Genomic DNA, 15,438 nt, shown 5'->3' with positions numbered 1-15,438 from the left:
AAATTACATGCTAAACTTACATGAACATTATTTTGACAGCATTGTTTTACTCATTTCTCAAGAACGGTGTAAGCTTAATGTAAATCTGTGAACATTGTGTTTTGTGTCCAATAAAACGTACCCAAACCCTTTAATGGGAATCTTGTTTGCCAGGGTTGTTGTTTTTCTGTGTGAACACACCGTAAAACGTGATTATGAAAAAAATATCTGCTTGATTTGTCTTTGCAGTCTGAAATTGGGTTCGGCAAGATGGAAACTTACACCAAGCTGGATAAACTAGGCGAGGGTACTTATGCAACAGTATTTAAAGGAAGGAGCAGACTGACGGACAACCTGGTAGCTCTTAAAGAAATCCGTCTGGAACATGAAGAAGGGGCGCCTTGCACTGCAATAAGAGAAGGTAGGGAGGCCTCTATGCTTCATTTTTGAAAGGGCAAGGGCACCAAGGCATTTTCTCCTGGTTTGATTGGTAAAAAGGAGCAGAAAAGGTCTCATTTATTCACACATAGTCCCACATACCTTACAGGAAAATATTGAACGTTGAAGCACCTTGAGTGTCACCGAGTGGCGGATATGAGCGCTATATAAGAAGCCCCTACTATTATAATTATTTGATAGAAGCACATGCAAGCTTATCTCGATACTCTACCTGTTATATTTATAGCCTAGAACCTGTTTTTTCACTCCCATTGGGGAAATGTTCTTTCTCAGATCACAGTCAGTTTTCTCATCTTGAAATCGGAGATGAAGCGTGACACACGTTCCCTTCCCCAAAAGGTCATCCCCAGTAGCGTGCATACATCTAAATACTGAATGGATACGCCTTGTGCACCAGGGAGTTTATGACGCGCCTGGAGACGCGCCTGGCCACTAGAGGGCGCCAGACTCACACATTGTGGCCCTCTGTCCTTATCTAGAATAATTAGGTACTGGCTTATACGTCATACGCATCTACGTCAGATTTAACTGCAAATCTCCAGAACTATGAAGGCCATGTAAAGTGATGCAGGTTAAAGGTGGTTAGATGTGGGCTAAAGGCAGATCTCTGACGTAATTCACGAACCTTGAAGTGTGACGTCATACGCTCTGGCTAAAGTTTGCACCGCACTAAATAAACTCCCGAAGAAGTCAATGGTAAATGCTAAATAATCAAAAGTACTCAATTTTTGTTAACAATTCTTTCAGCCTCTTGTAGACCAATCAACGATATTTTCCAACAACTAAACTTCAGATTTCCTTTCAATTTTTTGGCAGGCCAGCCATTTCAAAATTTTGCTTTTACCCCAGAAGAAAAAAAGAAAAAAACTTAAAAGGAAACGTGTTCCCCCCCCCAACTGATTTGCTGCCAGTTTTGTGGAACACTTATCCTCTTCCCAAGATGAGGAGGACCAACTTTCAAGCTTAAATTTATCCAGTCTCCTTATCAGTTAAAGCGCAGAACCCCATCTACACAATCTATTCATTGCATCCCCCAAAATGTTCCCGCAATTCCTGTGCTTACATGTATGTAGGGAGGAATATCCTGCTACAACAACTTCAATGTTAAAAATGTGGTTTGAATCCTAGAAGGTAATTGAGGCCTGATACTTCACAGAGGCCCCGAAGGCGATTGCCTCAACGCCCCCTGGTCATTGCCTAGGTGCCCTTGAAATGCCCAAGTAGAAATTTCAATTTCTTCATAGGGTGCCATTTACTAAGGAGAAAATGCCTTGATGCCCTTGCCCTTTCAAAAACAATGCGTAACAGGCCTGGGACTGGTTGTTATTAATGCAGCGGGCCATCGTCCAATCAAATTATGTAATTAAAATGTTTCTCGGTAACAATCACTCACGGTCCAAAAGAGAACGGTGTATAAACAGTGGTGTATTTCCAAAATGTGTGCACGGCAGTCACGACCTACAGGTTCAGCATAAACCATCAATATTGTCTCATTATTTATCTGGGTCAGCTATCTGAGAAAAAGAAAAAGAAAAAAAAAAAAAAAAAAAAGAGAGAACCCCCCAAAAATTGATCAATTTGTTTTGTTGCTTCAAAGTGCAGTCGGTTCACTGTTGGTTTCTCCTGTGTAGGATCTGTCTGGTATGTAAATTGTCGGCTCCGCAATGGATTTTCTCTCTTTAGCCATTAAATGTTGTGCCAGGAAATTTTTTGTTTGGGTGCGTGCATCATTGGTAAATCGTGTTTGCCACAGTGTGCTACACATGTCCACGCATGATAGCCTACTTAGCTGGAAGTTAAAACGGTTAGGCCTACAGACTGGACGGGGGTGTTGCGTTCTGATATTAAGACAGCGATGTTTGTAGGTTTTCATTTGGTCATATTGACCCCTTGCACGCGCGTCACACGCGGCGACTGATGGCACGCTAACCATGTTGGTGGCAGTTAGGTTTACTTTTATTAACGCCGCGTCGCCTAAAATGCACACTCCACTGCATAAAGCACGGCATAGAGTTGTATATGAAAACGCACAGTGAAATTGCCCTATGGCGCATTCAAGATTTTTCTGATGATGACGTCAGGTGAAATGGGTCAATAAGGGAGGGTGAACCTTGGTAATTAATGACCATGAAAATTAACTTGGTAATGAGCAACGAAGAGCTGCTGATATTATAAAACATTGTTAAAAAGCAGGATAGGTCTTCTCAGAACAGAGTAGTCTCCCGAAAAAACTACTCTGCGGTAGTAGAATATATTCTCTAAAGAACAAACTCTACCTGGCAAGTAGATATACACATGGTGTTACCGCAAACCAAATATTGATAGTACCTCACCATGCAATGCCTCAATCCAACTGTTAGAAACCTTACCTTTTTAGAGAAAGCTGAAGCCCTTATGCAATAAAGGTGTTTTTTCTTCATTGTTTTGCCGCAACTTCAATGATTAAGTGAGCCCAGGATTAAGGGAGACACCAAGTGAGAATACTGGTCTTTTACAAGTACTTAAAGAACAACCTGCCTTTAAAGGTGTATTACACATCACCGGTTAGGATAAATAAAATAAACAAATAAAAAACTCATTGGTTAATTGGAGTCTGTAAGCTTACTGATTATGAAGATCATATTAGACAAATTTTTTCTTTGAAATATTTCCCTCTGAAATAGAAGTCATATTCAGGAACACCTTAGGCCTAACCGAATAAACTTTAAAAAAAAAAACATGAACAAACAAACAAACAAAAAAACAAACAAACACAGACAAACAAACAAATAAACAAACAAACAAACAAACAAACAAACAAACAAACAAACAAACAAACAAACAAACAAACATTGTTTGTTTGAACAAACAAACAAACCAAAACCCCGCTGATTTTGGTTGTAGCAGTCAGTAAACACACATTATCTGACCTTTGCATTTACATTTTACTTGCCACCCACCAAATGTAAATATTTAAACTTCCTTAGTGATCGAATATTAAGATTATTAGGTGATATTTTTTCCCTCACAGTTCTACCCGATATTAACCTTTGAAATCAAATTACGCATAAAAAAACGTTGTCGTACTACATCAAACTTTGCCATTAATCAGACTGAGGTTGAACGCTCCGAGTTGCTAGCTTTGACTCAAAGGCACTGGACACTATTCGTAATCTCAAAATAATTGTTAGAATAAAAACTTACTTGGTAATGAACATTTGAGAGCTGTTGATAGCATTGTGAGAAATGGATCCCTCTGAGGTAACAGAGACGTAATTTCTCAATCAATTATTAACAAAAAACTTCAGGCCTGAAGCCTTTTATTAATGCATCTGAGAGCACACACACAATTTTGTGCACCAAGGGTGATTTTTCTTTCATTATTTTTTTGCAACAACAATTGAGTCCAAATGTTTAGAGATTCGTATTTTATGCATATGTTAGGATACACCAAGTACAATTTAAGAATACTGGTCTTTGACAATAAGCCATAATTGCGAGTTAAATTTGAATAGTGTCTATTACAATGACGTGTTTGGTTACAATGCACCCTTTACGTTTGAACCTCCAGGATGAGCAAACCCTGGTACCATTGTGCCATACACATCCCATCAGAATTGTGTATGGGTGTTCACCGTCTCTTATGTAACTTGAAAAATAAAGCTTGCCCCTAATCACGAGCATAGGAACTGTCTCGATAGTCTGAGGAATTAAAATGTAAGGGGTGCATCGTAACTTCATGTAAGCGAGTCATTGTACCAGACATTATTTAAATCTAACTCCTAATGGGTTATTACCAAAGGTGTCCAGTGCCTTTAACGAACATCCTCCATTACTGCAAGATTGACATTATCACAGTGGTTATCTTGCAATCCACACTGCCTGGGTGCATTATGGTGTATGGTAGCGTGTAATAGCGTGTCCATCTGAGGGAAAAGGGAGTTGATGACTGACTGCAAGGAAATGTTTCAGCTTGCTCAACTCTGTGTACATATCAGTACTCTTAACCACACTAGCTGGCCTGGCGTACAAAAACTGCTAGGGGCTACTAAACACCATTTCTCAACTTGCCCTTTCATGCCTGCGGGATGCTAAAAAGGTGTAACTTACATGTACTTACATGTACATGTTATAGATGGACATTTGCATCGGGGATAAAGAATGAGAAGTTAATGAGAAACCTATTTTGTGCTAATGATGACTGTCTAACTCTAATGTTTCTTGTATATCTTCTCTTGATTTATAGTTTCTTTACTGAAAGGCTTGAAGCACGCAAACATCGTGACGCTACATGACATCGTCCATACAGAAAAATCTCTCACACTAGTCTTTGAATATTTGGTAAGTATGTATTGAAGATTGAGGCCTTTAGAACCAGTTTCATAGCACTGCTTCCCTGTAGAAATGAAGGCATGGTACTTCACACTGAGGCAACAAAGGCAAATGCCTCCACGCCCCCTGCCATCGCCCTGGTGCACCTGAGATGCTTCAGTAGCAATTTACAATTTCTTCAAAGGATGTCCTTTACCAAGGAGAAAATGCCTTGGTGTCATTGCCCTTTAAAAAACAAAGCATACCAAGGTCTTTTTTTTGGGGGGGGGGGGTGTAGCAGCTCCAAGGTACAAGTGAACCTGAGCCACCGACTTTTATAATCATGAATATATTAATGACGTCAAAGTGACCAGTAAAACACCAGCAGTTAGTGCAGGTGGCCCCTTTGTTCAAATTAAACAAAGATGACTTTACAGCAAAGTTAAGAATAGACAAGACGCCAGGTGGTAGGAAGCTCTAGTGACGGAAGTTCGAGTGCCATCGCGGGCGCCTAAGTTGTTATCTGTAAACAGCTAATTGTCTAAAGTTGGCTGCAGGAAAAAAAGCGAAACTAAGCTAAAAATATTTACTAGCGGGGAAACCAACCGTAAACAACATATATCGTATTGCAATTTGGCTGGTAACCATTGGTGTTATTATTGTGCTTTATCAAGATACACCATATTGCGTTTTGGCTGGTAACTGTTGGTGCTTATTATTGTGCTTATACCAGCCCCTGTTTTTTGGCGTGTTCACAAATTGGAGAAACAAAAATGAAATCATAGACCATTGTGCTTCAAGAGCATTTGACTCAACAACAACTTGACTAATAGCTGCAGTTGTGGTTGGAATGGATTACGACATTTCTTTCCCCCCATGGTCACTTTCTTTAGCTCTGGACATAAATGAATGTGACACTGTGGTGACAGACATTAAAGGCAGTGGACACTATTGGTAATTACTCAAAATAATAATAATTAGCAGATAACCTTACTTGGTAACGAGTAATGAGGAGAGGTGATAGTATAAAACATTGTGAGAAACGGTTCCCTCTGAAGTAATGTAGTTTTCGAGAAAGAAGTAATTTTCCACGAATTTGATTTTGAGACCTCAGATTTAGAATTTGAGGTCTCTAAATCAAGCATCAGAAAGCACACAACTTCGTGTGGCAAGGGTATTTTGTCTTTTATTATTATCTTGCAACTTCGATGACCGATTGAGCTCAAATTTTCACAGATTTGTTATGTTGAGTTACACCAAGTGAGAAGACTGGTCTTTGACAATTACCAATAGTGTCCATTGTCTTTAAACAGGGGCTCCAAGGTCACATTCAGTTTTGTGATGCCTTCATTTTGAAATAATATCAACATTGATACAGTGTCAGTAACACTTCTCAGATTCAAATTTTGGGGGACTTACTTTTCATAATCACAATACTTCAAAGTGAAATGATTCTCAAAATGCTATACACCATGTACACTATCAAAAGTTGCATTTACTTTTAACCAAGTAAGTTTTTAATTGCCACTAATTTTAAGTGTCATTATTACCAAACGTATACATTCCATTTAAAGATACACATACATGTGGAAAAATTAACAGTTTCCTAACAACAAATTTACAGATTTACAGATAAATATTACAAAAGGGATCAAATCTATGTGTTCAAAGACACTTGATGATATCCAAGAACATTATGACCAACAACACAATGCACATGTTTTCTGTATTGTAAACATGAGCTTACTGATTTTAATCTATTTTCTCCAGCGACAGACTTGACTTATTAATGAGAAACGTGGATAAATTATTCATTGTGTGCGAGACATGTGGAGCATGTCAAAGAGCACAATGGGTGACATCAATTTCTTTTAACAACCGATCTCCCGCATGCTTTTGAATAATAACATGGCAGAGAATTACTTTTAATTAAAGGCACTAGACACATTTGGTAATTGTCAAAGACCAGTATTCTTATTTGGTGTATCCCAACATGCATTAAATATGAATCTGTACAAATTTGGGGTCATGGGGTCATTTGGTCATCAAAGTTGCAATAAATAATCAAAAGAAAAAACGCAGTTGCTGCACAAAATGTCTGTGCTTACAGATACCCGAAAAAAAGACTTCAGGCCTAAAGTCTTTTTCAAATTCAATGTTTTAGTGAGAAATGAAATTATGTTACATGTACTTTCAAGGGAGTCGTTTCTCACAATGTATTAAACTATCAACATGTCTCCATGAAAAGTATATCTAACAGAAACAGGTTACCAGCCAAAATTACATATAAAAGTGTACTTTGTGACTGGTGCCCACTCAATATTTTGCTCAGCAAAGAAATTTGTCAAGCATTTTTTTCCCCTGCGAAACAGCTTTATGAAAAGTATTAGTTAACGGAAACAGCTTGCCAGCCAAAATTACTTTAAGTTAACATTATTGTGACTGGTGCCCCACTCGATTGTTGCTTAGCAAAGAAATTTGTTCAGCAGTATTTTCCAGGTCTGATACATGTACTTCCTGGAGGCAACAAAGGCGATTGCCTCCCTGCCCTCTGGTCATTGCCTTGGTTCCCCTGGAAATGCTGAGACAATAGAAATTTACTCATATAGGTGCCCTTTACCAAGGAGAAAATGCCTTGGTGCCCTTACCCTTTCAAAAACGAAGCGTACAGGCTTGGTTTTCTGCTGAACAGCTTAATGAAGTTGAGCCCTGATTGTCAACGTGAGAATACATGCTGACTACTCTGAGTCTACACACAGTCCGTAAACACCGTTAACACTTGTGCGTGCCATCTTCATGTCCAAAAATGCACGCATGACGGCGTTATCAATAACACACACACTGTACGGATTGCTACGCTTGCCGACTCCATATGCTCTATGCTGACAGCCCCCACTTATCCACACATTAGAATTGTTGAGGGATAATGCAAAATTGAACCTACTCTTTATACAAAATTGTTTTTTGCAGGAAGTATTATTTTCTTCATTGACCGCCCCCCCCTCCTTCTGAGGCAAGTGCAAACATGGCCATGGATATTAAAGGAACACGTTGCCTTGGATCGGACGAGTTGGTCAAAACAAAAGCGTTTGTAACCGTTTTTTATAAAATGCATATGGTTGGAAAGATGTTTTAAAAGTAGAATACAATGATCCACACAAGTTTGCCTCGAAATTGCGTGGTTTTCCTTCTACTGTGCGAATTAACATGGTCGGCCATTTATGGGAGTCAAAATTTTGACCCCTATAAATGGCCGACGTGTTAGTCGACAAGGTAAAAGGAAAAACCATGCAATTTCGAGGCATGTTTGTGTGGATCATTGTATTCTACTTTTACAACATCTTTCTACCCATATGCATTTTATAAAAAACGGTTACAAACGCTTTTCAAAGACCAACTCGACCGATCCAAGGCAACGTGTTCCTTTAAGTAGGATTTGCAACTTGGTTTGGAGTATAACTAGGTGAGGTTTGCGGTAGCACCATGGCTATAGACCTTTGTCACGCTGTTACCATCTTGGTCATGTTCCCTGTTTCCAATAACAGTAATGACTGCTAACATTCATTGCGCAAACATGGCACCAGACTATAATTTCGTCCAGCCTCAGTTTGGTTACAATGAGTTGGAATGGAGTAAAATCAAGATGACCACACCGTGATAAAGGTCTATACATGTATCTCTTTTGTGCTGTTTGTTCTGAGAAGAACTGATGGTTGACAACCCAATGTTTCGATCAGTATACTCTGATGGTCTTCAGGAGAGAGCAAACTGATCGAAACGTTGAGTTGTTACCCACCAGTTATTTTTCAGAGCCAACACTACTCAAAAAAGATATACACATAGTGCTACCGTTAACCTCACCTAATTTGGCATGAGTATTTTACAAACGTAAGGATCACTTCAATGATTTTTCTCTCACTACGTAAAAAATATATAAAAAAAAACTAAAAAAAATAAAAACATCCCAAAACCCGACTGAATTCATGAGATGAGAAATGACTGTAACTGATTTTCCGTTCAGCATTGAGATCATAATTTAAAGCTAAACTCATTGGAATGTTACAATGCGCCCAACATCCTCTTTGCCGAGTTGTTTGTCACTCTATTTATAAAGTAGGACGGCGGCAGTGTGGCATTGCTGCCTCTGACATTCAAATTTGTCAGTGTCTAATGGAGTGTTTCATTGAAAAGCTTGATTCAAAATGCAATGTCACTTTGTGAGAATGAAAGCATCAGTCTGTACATGTCTGCTGATATAATTCAATTAATTTTGAATTTGTACAAACTGTACATGTGTCTTGAGTTATCATGGTTTAACTGTGGATTTGTGATGATCTACCTATGTATGGAAACTGTCAAAGACCAGTCTTCTCACTTGGTACATCTCAACATATTCATAAAATAACAAACCTGTGAAAATTTGAACTCAATTGGTCGTCGAAGTTACGAGAGAATCAGGAAGAAAAAACACCCTTGTCGCACAAGTTGTGTGCTTTCAGATGCTTGAATTCAAGACCTCAGCTGAGGTCTTGAAATCATTTCAAATTTTAGAGGGAAATTACTTCTTTCTCACAAACCTTGTCACTTCAGAGGGAGCCGTTTCTCACAATGTTTTATACTATTAACAGCTCTTAACAGTGATGTGGTTGTGAGTCTTTACTTTACTCTTTTATATTCTCATTCGTAAATGCCCTTTTGTTTTAAAGCAAAATAAAGTTGGAAAATCTGTAAAACAAATCGTTTTTTCCCTCAATTTTGGTCATGTTATCGGGCTCTTTTTTGCGAAGAAACATCATTTCATTTACGCTCAATGGTTGTGTGTACGCGCGTGTGCTGGAAGTTTTTGTTTACTACTGGTGCGGTACGTATTGATTGCTTTATGCAAAAATTAACACCACGCGTAGGCTCCCCCTGCATCACGCCTTTGTTTAAACACTTCTTTCTGTTATGGTAATGCCCTCTCGACCAATCAGAATGGATAAAATTTCCTGGGTATTTATGATGATAGATTAAAGCCTGGTCCATACTTCCTGCGAGTGGGAATGCAAAGCGAATTTCTGGCGTCAGAACTTCGCAACAGTTGAATCTGTGTGTCAGGCCTTACAGGATAATAAATACAATTGATATAAGAGATGTTAAATTTGCAAGAATATTATTATTTTTTAATTTCTTTTTTACCCGTACACCGATGTGTGTTGGCACTGTTTACTCAGTATCTTCCCAAGTCCCGTGAAAAAAATATCATAGGCATATTACTCGGGTGGGATTCGAACCCACAACCATTGCAATTCTAGAGCAGTGTCTTACCAACTAGACTATCAAAGTTGCACAGTAGCTAGAGGCAGCTCGAATCCTATGTTTTGGCAGCGGGTACTGCAACGATATAAGAGATGTTAAATTTGCATCGGGAAAAAGAATATTAATACAATTTATGTAAGCTGTTTATTTGTTTGTTTGTTTGTTTGTTTTTTAGGAGAGAGATCTGAAACAGTACATGGACGATTGTGGTAGCATCATGAGCATGAACAACGTTAAGGTAAATTTCCCCTATATTCTGTATTTCAACATTTCAAGTTTCAATATATATTGGTTTGCGGTAACACCATGTGTGTATATCTACTTGCCAGGTAGAGTTGTTCTTAGGGAACTGTCTTGCTTTATTCTACTGCCGTGGAGTAGAAAATCGGAGGTTCGGGAGACTTCTCAGTTCTGAAATAAACTGTCCTGCTTTGTAACTATTACCAGGGCAGGTGGTATAGAAATTTGACTGGACTACTACTTTAGCTTATAGGATCGTAATAACTGTACTGCCGCGGAGTCAGTTCAGAATTGGTCTCAACGTTTCGACTAGCTTGCTCTAGTCATCGTCTCCTTATTACGATCCTATAAGCTAAAGTAGTAGTCCAGTCAAATTTCTATACCATCCGCCCTGGTAATAGTTATAAAGCAGGACAGTTCTTTTCAGAACTGAGAAGTCTCCCGAACCTACGATTTTCTACTCCACGGCAGTAGAATAAAGCAAGACAGTTCCCTAAGAACAACTCTACCTGGCAAGTAGATATACACACATGGTGTTACCGCAAACCAATATATATTGATACCCCACCATGCAATGCCTCAAATCCTATATATTTCAAGTTTCATTATCTTTGCGAGAAATGTCTTCGTCTTTGCTTTGAACCGGGTATAATGTTTTTACTAATTAGGGTCAAACTTCATAGAGCTGCTTAAAGACACTGGACGCCTTTGGTAATTGTCACTCGGTGTATCTCAACATACATGTATGCACAAAATAACAAACCTGTAAAAATTTGAACTCGATTGGTCATCCAAGTTGCGAGATATAATGGAGGAAAAAAACACCCTTGTCACATGAAGTTGTGTGCTTTCAGATGCTTGATTTCGAGACCTCTAATTCTAAATATGAGGTCTCATAATATCAAAATCCAATATTTTAGTGGAAAGTTACTCCTTTCTCAAAAACTATGTTACTTCAGAGGGAGCTGTTTATCACAATGTTTTATACTATCAACCTCTCCCCATTACTCGTTAACAAGTAAGTTATTATGCTAACAATTATTTTGAGTAGTTAATGTACCAATAGTGGCCAGTGCCTTTAAGCAGCCAATATGGCTTAATTAGTTTCTGCTAAGCAAATATCAGCAGGCTACCAGTCACACTTATTGCATTTGCGATGTTTGTACACGTATGTAGATTGTTTCTTTTTGGCTGGTACTCTTATGCTGGTAAGCATATTTTTGCTGTGATTAGCTGCTTTTGCACTATGAAATTGGGCCCTGGTATTACGTTCTTTTGCTAACCTGGGTCCAATGTTATAGCTGCTTAAGTACAAAAAGCTAAGTACAGCAACATTAAATGCTTACTAGACTAAGTTAGCCAAAATACAATGACACATGTGCATTTTGTGACTGATATCCTGCCCATTTTTGCTTAGCAGGAAATTCTTATGGAATTTCTTTGTCAGACTCTGAGCCAGATGTGTATGATTATTATCCTTCTTTTGGGTCGGGGTGAATATAAATAGAATCTAAATCTAAAAACTTTTCCCATATTTTTTTTTGGAGTCTTCGACACCTTTGGTCTCACCTCACCCTAGTATAAGGTCGGAATAGACTGTGATGGCAAAATTAAAAATGTATGCTGGCGGCTAGATAATTAATTTTTCTAGGTAGTTGGGAGTGGGGGGTGGGGATGGAAGATCAATCATTCAGAATCCATTGAATGACCTACATTGAACATGAAATGAATCATACTCCAGTTGAATAAATTATCTTCGCTGTACCGTTAAAATAACCCCACACGTTTCTAACGTAGCGCGATTCAGGTTTTTCCTGTTCGTTTCATTTCCCTGATTGCTAAAGAAGTTCAGTCTGTCAAAAACTCAACTGACGAGACTGGGGTCAGGGATATTTATGGTGTCACATTGATTAAAATTATTCTTTAGTTTTGAAAATGATTTGACAAAAAAAAATATCTTATACTGTTAGGGTGGTACTGAAAAGAACCATTGGTTTCAACATGACGTTTCGATCAGTATGCTCTGATCGTCTCCTGGAGATAGCTTAAAGTTTGTTTTATCCTCTTAAGTCTTGACCGATTTGTGAGATGTGAAAGTCCAGTGGGAAAAGAACAGCACTACCAGACTATAATAGGCTTGGGATTCAAATCCCTCCCTAAAAGAGTAAAGACTCAGTCTTAAACCTTGCATGGCCGTTGCCATTTTATTGCACAACCACGACACTGCCGGTTTTAAACGGATACTTAAAGTGGAAGGTACACGTTTGGTAATTACTCAAAACAAATATTAACTTAAAAACTGACTTGGTAACAAGCATTGGAGAGCTGTTGATAGTATACAACATTGTGGGAAACGACTCCCACTGAAGTAATGTAATTTTTGAGAAAGAGGTAATTTCTCACTAAAATAATAAAAGACTTCTATCTGAAAGCACACAAATTCGTCCAACAAGGGTGTTTTTTCTTTCATTATTTTCTCGCAACTTCGATGACCGATTGAGCCCAAATTTTCACAGGTTTGTTATTTTATGCATATGATGGGATACACAAAGTGAGAAGACTAGTCTTTGATAATTACCAAACATGTACCTTCCCTTTAAAGGCACATGACACTTTGGGTAATTACTCAAAATAATTGTTAGCTTAAAAACTGACTTGGTAACAAGCAATGGAGAGTTGATTGATGGTATAAAACATTGTGAGAATTGACTCCCTCTGAAGTAACGTAGTTTTTTGAGAAAGAGGTAATTTTTCACTAAAATAATAAAATACTTTTGTCCAGAAGCCTTTTTATCATATCTGAAAGCTTAATATTCTGTACAACAAGGGTGTTTTTTCTTTCATCATTTTCTTGCAACTTCGATGACCAATTGAGCCCAAATTTCCACAGGCTTGTTATTTTATGCATATATGTTGGGATACACCAAGTGAGAATACTGGTCTTTGACAATTACCAAGCGTGTTCAGTGCCTTTAAAATCAGTTCATACTTTCTGCGAATGCGATACAGAATTTGAAGTCAGGGCCCTGTTTTTCGCTGTAAATGTTTTGCAGGAGTTGCCCACAGCTCAACTCTTCGGAATTAATGGTTGCGAATCCGTATCGCATTCGCCTTAGCTTAAAATATTTACATTCTAAAACCTTGCTAACACAAGTCAAAAGTAATTACTTTTACTGCTTGCAAGCGTGATGTTTCTTGACAGCACGTTTTATCCTCACATCCCCAGTGGGTGAAACAAAAACCACATACCCTACTCAAACATCCAAAATGTTGTTCTTGCCTTAAAACAAAACAAAAAAGGAAATTAACTTCACAATGAGCCCCGCTCTCCTCAGCAGGCAATATTATACATCTGTTTTTCTTATCGTTCCACCCTGCAGTTATTTTTATTTCAACTCCTACGAGGCCTCGAGTATTGTCACAAGCGTCAAGTCCTTCACAGAGATCTTAAACCACAGAATCTACTCATCAACGACAATGGTGAACTCAAGTTGGCAGATTTTGGTAAGGTCCGCCCCCCCCCCCCCAAAAAAAAAAAATAATAATAATAAAGAAATAAATCAGAATATTTTAGTTCTCTCAGCAGGCCTGTATGCTTGCTTTTTAAAGGGCAAGTGCACCAAGGCAATTTTTCATTGGTAAAGGGCACCCCATCGAGGAAATTGTAAATATCTACGATAGCCCTTAAACCGATATTCAATCAAAATGGCATTGATTTATGTAAAACATGTTTTGACTCAAAATAAAGAATCATTTTTTTCCTGGCCATTTTCCTCAACTGCTTAGATTTCTGTTTCAACATTTTTTGTGTTTAATTCTCAAGGCTTTTACGAAATGTCATCCAGTATCCTTTGATAATCTTGACAGATCTCCGATGCGCAAGGATCCTGTCCGAATCAAGGACATTAAGAAAGCAATCCGTTCCCAATTTAATACTCAAAATCTGAAGTTGGTCTTTGTAACTTCAGTCCAATTAGGTGTAGATTTTTCGCGAACATAAATGCATTAAGGTTTATCACAGCACCGGTTGTAATGGAAACCTGCGATTTGATAACACTGAAGCATTTCTGTAAACGATCCTAGGTTTGCGCTGAAAATTGTTTCAATCTGTCGACTTTTGCCTTGCCAGGCTGTTGTAAAAGGCCTCAGAAGTCATCACGTAATTCTTCCCCAGTTTGTCAACTTGACTAATTCAGTTGTCGAATAGACACAAACATTTTCCAGTTGTTTGTTTCTGTTTCGGTTGTACATTTGCTTTAGATAGCTATTACTAATAATAATGCTACTCCCTGGCAGTAGAATAAAAAGCCCGACCTAGTCCCCAAAGAACAAGAAAATCTACACAGCAAAGTAGATGTTACCACAAAATGAAATTTAATCCAATAATATTATCAGTTCTTTTGTAGCGCTTTCACACCTAAGGGCGTCTTAAATTGCTCATTATAATTTTTTTCTAAAAGGAATGTGAAGCTTTGTTTGAAATATAAGACCCATTTATTTACTTAGGGTGCATTCTATTAGCTTCCCCGGGTCGACCTCGGTCTGCCCTCGGTACGTTCAAATAGCTTTGACGTCATTCCAGGTGCTCACCCAGGTCAGCCCCCAGTGCCCTGCTTGTGGAGTGGGTCACTTTGGGACTGGCCCCAGGTGCACGACGCCACCACGAGGGGGTGAGTGATTGTTCGATTAGCTCTTGTCAGGGGCTCACCCGAGTGAGCACCACGGGGTTGACCCAGGGAAGGTAATCGAACGCGCCCGTAGCACAATCATGACCATGTAACCGTTTACAAGGGGCTGTTGCGCAATCTGCAGCCAACCATACCAGACAACACTGGGGCGAAGCCCTTCTCTAATGATAAGTGCACCAGGTTCTTGCTCGGCATCACACAACAGAAAAGCTCTACGCCCAATTCAAAGGATGAAGCAATCATGGTTAACTGTCTTGCTCAAGGACAAAAGTGTCATGACAGGGACGCGAACCCCCACTCTGCTGATTAGAAACACCAGAGCTTGAGTCCGGTGTGCTTGCTTATCAACAAGTACACATTGTATTCAGCTCAGCTGAAACATTCACATCTGACTTTCATTATATCTTTCTTTATAGCTTTGCCAACAAATCAGCATTATATTGACACAAACCAATCTATGACTCTACCTTTAAGTTGTCGATAA

At 38.7% G+C, this 15,438-nt stretch overlaps 1 protein-coding gene across 2 annotated transcripts in view; it reads left to right on the top strand.

Annotated features, from left to right (window-relative positions):
• Positions 1–15,438, top strand: part of LOC139951573 (cyclin-dependent kinase 17-like) — an 83,188-nt gene that overhangs the window by 47,064 nt on the left and 20,686 nt on the right. For both annotated transcript variants that reach the window (XM_071950528.1, XM_071950537.1), the window contains exons 5-8: positions 229–400; positions 4,664–4,758; positions 10,202–10,264; positions 13,647–13,770. In XM_071950528.1, the coding sequence (XP_071806629.1) occupies positions 229–400; positions 4,664–4,758; positions 10,202–10,264; positions 13,647–13,770 (454 nt within the window). The remainder of the gene's footprint in view (positions 1–228; positions 401–4,663; positions 4,759–10,201; positions 10,265–13,646; positions 13,771–15,438) is intronic.

The sequence above is a fragment of the Asterias amurensis genome, chromosome 2 (genome assembly GCF_032118995.1).
Source record: "Asterias amurensis chromosome 2, ASM3211899v1".
NCBI classification, from domain to species: domain Eukaryota; kingdom Metazoa; phylum Echinodermata; class Asteroidea; order Forcipulatida; family Asteriidae; genus Asterias; species Asterias amurensis.
Note: the sequence above shows the minus strand (reverse complement) of the source record. Positions and strands in the feature narration are given on the sequence as shown.